Here is a 6889-nt window from a genome sequence, read left to right as displayed (position 1 = left end):
CATTGTTTAAGTCGATGATGTGTAAATATAAGAAATATGTGTTTGTTCCGCCAATAATAAATAACAAAAGGTGCGTATATTTAATCGACTATAATTGGCCAAAATTTTCAAAATTACACGACGTTTCGACCCAAGCTTCGGGTCCTTCTCAAGTAATCTAACAACAAACAATTAAAAAAACCGCAGCGTCAATACAGCGGGTAAAAATATGTACGGAATTTAAATCGTGAGTAACACTTAAAAATACCTGATGAGGAAAAAGTGCCATTATCAAACAATTCTCAGTCAACTGTTCGTGAAATTTTGATAGAAAAGTCACAGAGTGCTAAAAAATATATTCGTCAGTAAGTTGTCAAAAAAGTAAAAAGGAACACGAAATATTATCTTTTAACAAGATGGCCATCCTGCTCATACATCCCTTCTCGCTCGTAATATACTAAATCAAAGATTTCCTAACAGATGGATAGGCATCCATAGCACTCTGCATGAATGGCCCCCACGCTCTCCTGACCTAACACCTATGGATTTTTTTGTATGGGGTTACATACGAGATCAGGTTTATGAGACATTGCCACCTTGTAGAAACGAGTTTATACAAAAAATAGAAGCAGCCTGTCAAGAAATTACACCCGTAATGTTATCGAAAGTGCGAGAAAGCATAATGCGGAGAATCGCGTTATGTGCGGAAGAAAATGGAGGTTATTTTGAACACCTTCTATAATCTTCTGTAAAGATAAAATACAAATATGATGATTATATTAATGTTATATCAATAAAGTTATTATATAAATACTAATAAAGTTATTGACTATCTCTAATATTAATAATATCGAAATTTTTTTAATATTAATAAAGTTATCGAGTTATCTTATCATACTTAATATATTTATCAAGTATAGATAGCGGGCTAAATAAAAACAAGGCGCGGTTGGTGGTGCGCGAATATTATAATAATTAATTTTAGCACATAATTTTTCCAACACAAATTCATTGGAGTAGTAAAATTCCTTCCCTCGCCCCGATTAATTTAACTTTCAGAAGCTGTATAACTGGCTATATTTAAACAAATTTTTGTTGGAAAAATTATATGTTAAAATTAATTATTATAATATTCGCCAGCTAAGGTCCATCTAGCGAAACCACTGCCAAGGGAACGGGCTTGGAAAAATTAGCGGGGAAAGAAGACCCTGTTGAGCTTGACTCTAGTCTGGCACTGTTTTTTATTGGCGCCTGGCTTTTATTTAGCCCGCTATCTATACTTGGTTATTCCATAAGAAGCCTACACTTCGAATCTTAATATTTATATTACTGATTACTGATGATTTGTTTAATAATCTCTGCGCTTTCGACAAATTTCCATCAAAATACGAGACATTCACTTAAATTATGCAAAACATTCAATTTTAATAGTCTTCAACATTGATCGGTTAAAACAGAAGCCAAAGTGACAAGGTATAAAAATACATTTTATAAAGTAAACGTGACAAACGAGGGATGCCTTATTTTTTTCTCTTACGAAGAAAGCTGGGAAAACGATTATCAGCGGATCTTATGTCTAACAACATTTATTTCAGAATATTAATATTTCATCATTAACATTAATAATTAATTCAATATACTGATGCTAATAAGCATCTTTATGTAAATAATGCTACTGAAAATCTCATATAAATCTACAAGGAATTTATTACTGAAAAGTATTCATTAAATATTATGATAATTTGCCTTATATAAACTATTCATTAGCATCATATTTACAATGTGTATTTTATACTAATAAACCTCTTGTTTATGAGATTAAGATTAAGATTTTTAAGATGCAGCAGCATCTTTTATATAAAGAATTATATAATGCTTATTAGTATTGATATATTAAATTAATTATCAATTTAATGATAAATTATTTATTAATGTAACAAAATAAATATTGTAAGATTTGTTAATGGTGATTTATGCCATTATTTAAACTTACATTGAATGAAATTTATTAGCCGACTTATAATTTAAATTTGCACACATATGCTAATTGCTGACTTTTGTCCTGTGCATAAACATTGTGTGCAAAAAATAATTTAAGTAATAAAATTATAATATATAATGATTATGATGGACTGTGGTACGAGCTTTTTTCGTAAGAGAAAAGATGTCTTTCGTTTTCTTAATAAAATTTATTTCATAACCTGTATTGTCATCTCGACTTCTGTTTTAACGTTACTGCTACGGAAATCCGTCACAATTGTATTGCAACTTCGGGCGCTACAAAGTTCATTTTATTGTAAAAAAGATATGCGAGTGATTATAGGTGATGCACCGAAGTCAACGCAATTGTGAACGACCATGCGCGCCTGCTCGAATGGGCAACCCGTCATACTGATGTGTATGTTGCGGAAGCACCCTGTACACGGTAAAATCATTTTTGTATTTGAGTGGATTTCTATCCGTGTAAAAATTTTTGTGTTAAATTTTTAACATACACTGGTGTTAATGTAACGTGTTGTTAGTGTGTCTTTTTTTACTTTTCTGCGTTAAATTAATATTTAATGTCTCTAAGAGTTAAAATAATACAATTTATATGTAAATGCATGAATTCTTGGTAACATATTTTATATGTTAAAATGAACACCTAAATTGTGTTACTTTCCTCTCTATATGAGATTTCCATCTGTTGCAACCAGATTGAACTACAAAGTATTTCTATTTATTAGAGTAAAATATACGTGTCTGAATTACAAAGAAAACGTGTCTTCTTATAGAGAGATCTCGACAAGAAGAACCCGGAATAATGAAATGTAGAGTGGGAGCAACTTAATGATTTAGAATATTTAGCAATGCCATCTGGCTTAATTACAAAGTAACCTTTTCTCAACAAGCCCCCTTACTCTTAATTAAACAGGTTACATACAAATCAACTTTAAACAATATTTAAATCTTGGGCCGGGAAGCGGCTTAGTTAGGATGTCTGCTAGTTGTTCTTCTGTCGCCAGGTATTCCACATTGATCATCTCCTTCTACTGTTGCATATCTCGAACATAATGGTAGCGCACATCTATGTGCTTAGTCCTCTGGTGACTCTGCGGATTCTGCACGAGCTTTAAAGCTCCCTGATTGTCACAATTAATTGGAATTGCATCTTGATGTTGGTTCAAGTCAATTAATATTTGTCTAAGCCACATAGATTGCTTTGTGGCCTCAGCTAATGAAATATATTCAGCCTCAGTTGTTGATAAGGCTGTGATTCGTTGTAGCTTAGAACTCCAGGATACTGCTCCTCCATTCACCATAAAAATAAAGCCAGAGGTTGACTTTCTTGTCTCTTGATCTCCCGCGTAGTCGGAATCACGAAATTCTTCTAGCTTATTCGTTCCATTTCCGTAATAAGTAATTCCAAGATCTAAAGTTCCCTTAAGATATCTTAGAATATGTTTTACAGCTGCCCAATGAGTTTTGTCATAGGCATTCATGAATTGGATATCTGGACGGCTTCCAATCATTAAATAAATCAAACTGCCAACTGCTTCCTTGTAAGGATAATTCTCATTGTTTTATTTTTCAGTTGATTTAACTAACTTTGCATTGATGTCTATTGGAGTCGATAGCGCCTTACAATCCTCCATGTTGAATCTTTTCAATACCCTTTCTAAGTAGGATCTTTGATGTATCTTCAATGTGTTGTTGACAGCATCTCGCTCAATTCGCAAACAGTTCGCCTCTTCTACCGTGATTTCGAAGTGTTCTTCAAAATAGTCCAGTATTTTCTTTGTCGCATCTTTAGAATTACTGCAAAGTAGTCCATCGTCGACATAGACCCCAATGACAATGATAATTCCATCAGCATTCATAAAGTAGACGCATTGATCAGAGTATATACGCTTTAAACCAAGATTTTCCAGGAACTTTCAGCTATTTAGCTTTTCAATTAAAGTAATTTAAATCGACCTGACTGGCAATATATATAACGTCTTTTTCGATATGAACATTGAAAAACTGTGAGCCAACTTGGTTTGTCGGATTCACACAGAATATTTTTTCGCAATAAAAATTTTAAACTATTTAATTTAGAAATTACATCAACTGACCAAAACCCATGGTCGAAATTAATAATGTCTCGATGATTGATCCGAAAAAAAGTTCTGTGAGAATCCGACAAACCAAGTTGGCTCACAGTTTTTCAATGTTCATATCGAAAAAGACGTTATATATATTGCCAGTCAGGTCGATTTAAATTACTTTAATTGTTATTCTATGTACTGGCGAAAGAAATTTATCATTCTGTTTATTATACACCGTCGACCTAGTAATCGGTGCTCCATCTTATAGTTTGTTATTGCGATGAATATTACCACAGCCCCAGTGGTCGAATTGGCACGACACCCGCACGGTATACGGGAGGTTCCAGGTTCAAACCCTGGCTGGGGTAATATTTTTTCGCAATAAAAATTTTAAACTATTTAATTTAGAAATTACATCAACTGACCAAAACCCATGGTCGAAATTAATAATGTCTCGATGATTGATCCGAAAAAAAGTTCTGTGTGAATCCGACAAACCAAGTTGGCTCACAGTTTTTCAATGTTCATATCGAAAAAGACGTTATATATATTGCCAGTCAGGTCGATTTAAATTACTTTAATTGTTATTCTATGTACTGGCGAAAGAAATTTATCATTCTATTTAGCTTTTCATTTCAAGATTTTGACGCTTGTTTCAGGCCATAAAGTCCTTTCTTCGTCTACAAACTTGATCTGTGCCATCATCGAAGCCTTCAGGTTGCATCAAGTATAATTCTTCATCCAACTCTTCATACAAAAAAGCGGTCTTCACATCAAAATGAACCATATTTAGATTGTAACAAGTTGCAAGGGATAGAATAATTTTGATAGAATCCATCTTCATTATAAAAGCAAATGTTTCTCCATAATCAATACCAGGCTTTTGGACAAAGCCTTTCGCTACTAATCTTGCTTTGTACCTTGGAGTAGTACAATTTGGACGTTCTTTTATAGTAAAAACTCATTTGCATTGTATTGGAGTTCGGCCTTGGGGTAGTTTCGTCATTGTCCAAATTTCGTTGCGTAGTAAACTCTCGTACTCTTCTTCCATGGCATCCATCCAATGCCTTGAGTCTTCTGATTCAACTGCTTCAGCGTAATTTAGCGGTGCTGACTTAATCAAAAAACAATGTTCGTCATACCTCTTAAGAGTATTGAGCTTTGAACGATCACGTAGTTCTCTTTGAACTTTGTCATATGTCTTATTTTTTTAGCCTACTGGTCGTCTAGCTTTTCGTGGTTGAATATCCTCATTATCTTCATTATCTTCATCTGGATTTTCTTCTATTTCCTTTTCTTGATGGTCAACTGCTGGTTGTTTTCCAATTAAAGATCCAGAACAATGATCCTTCTCACTTAACATGTCCAATGAAATGTTTGTTGTATTGCTCAGTTCAGATGTGTCATCGAATTTAACATCTCTGCAGATATCAACACGCCTTCTTTCTTCATCCGAAATTCGAAAGTTCTTGTCCGTGTCAGTGTAGCCAACTAGTTTACCTTTTCTTGATTTAGCCTCCCACTTCTTCCTCAGTTGCTTTGGAATAAGGGTATAGCAAGTAGTTCCAAAAACTCTCAGATGTTTTACCGAGGGCTTTTTATTAAACCATTTTTTATACGGCGTTTTATCTTCTCCTGTTGCAGGTATTCGATTTAGAGTATGAACTGCTGTATTTACAGCTTCTGCCCATAATTCTTTCGGTAGTCCTTTTGCATACAGCATACATCTCGCGTGATCAACCAGAGTCCTATTTTCTCTCTCTGCTCGACCATTTTGTTGTGAATTATATGCAGCACTCATTAGATGTTTTATTCCATTTTGCAAGAAAAAACGTTTGACTTTATCATCATTAAAGTCAGTGCCTCTGTCACTAAAAAATGTTTTTATTATCCTTTCCAGTCTCGGACCGTTGATCAGCAACAAACTGTTTTAATTTCTCAAAAACTTGATCCTTTGTTCGTATGAAATAAACTTTGGTGTATCCGCTGGCTTCGTCCTTCAACTCCAGGTAGTATCGAGATCGACTTAATGACTCAACCTCCATCTTACCACATAAATCAGCATGAATCACTGCTCCGACTTCTTCTTTCTTGGTCAGTTTCATGTGTAGGGCTGCTTTTGCATTTTTCCCATGGCACATCCATCACAAAAATAGTTTTCATTCAGATCGATCTTTCCTAAATCATCAATTATCTCTGATCTGGCCATTTTTCCAATTGTCTTCGGAGATATATGGGCAAGTCGTTCATGCCATAACTTTAAGCTTTCTACGGCAACATAAGCTACTTCGGCGTTGACTCTTATCTTCAAGCTATATAAATTATTAGTACCACGAACTCCAACTAAGATAATTTTATCCTTGTCAAATACCTTGAGCTTTCTTCCTTCCAATCCAACCTTGAATCCTCGCTCGGTAAGTACTCCCAGACTGATCAAACCTTCTTCGCATAAGTTTGGCACCCACAATACATTTAGTATTTTTCTTTGAGTCCAGATTGTTCCATTAAATAATTCAGCAACAACCGTTCCACGTCCTTTCGCTACCATTTTTGAGCCATCTCTAACGGTCACGATTATCACATGGTCAAATAGAACCAGATCTACAAATGAATTCTTGTCTCTAGTCATGTGGCTCGAGCTCCTTGAATAGCATTTCCATGAATCGTCACAATATCCATCTACTTGTAAAAGTCCCTCTAAAAGTCCCTCTAAAAGTCTCTTTTGTTGACTTCCATTAGTCTGTCCAGTAGATTTTAACCTGCAATTTACTCGCAAATGTCCTTGTTTTCCACATAACCAACACTTACGCTTTTCTTTGTCAGTGTCGTTTTTCTTTTGA

General features: G+C 34.5%; 1 protein-coding gene across 1 annotated transcript; it reads right to left on the bottom strand.

Annotated features, from left to right (window-relative positions):
• Window positions 1-6150: 6150 nt before the first annotated feature.
• On the bottom strand, window positions 6151-6678 carry LOC139783629 (uncharacterized). Its single transcript, XM_071722783.1, has one exon. It carries the CDS (start codon window positions 6676-6678, stop codon window positions 6151-6153), a length of 528 nt encoding a protein of 175 aa, XP_071578884.1.
• Window positions 6679-6889: the final 211 nt, after the last annotated feature.

This window comes from Temnothorax nylanderi, unplaced genomic scaffold (genome assembly GCF_030848795.1).
Source record: "Temnothorax nylanderi isolate EJ_2023f unplaced genomic scaffold, tnyl_v1.0 TNYL_tig0523_pilon, whole genome shotgun sequence".
Taxonomy (NCBI): Eukaryota; Metazoa; Arthropoda; class Insecta; order Hymenoptera; family Formicidae; genus Temnothorax; species Temnothorax nylanderi.
Note: the sequence above shows the minus strand (reverse complement) of the source record. Positions and strands in the feature narration are given on the sequence as shown.

Bases quoted from the DNA above. Each gene is read 5' to 3' on its own strand.
- LOC139783629 (XM_071722783.1), bottom strand. From the start codon at position 6,678: ATGACTAGAGACAAGAATTCATTTGTAGATCTGGTTCTATTTGACCAT.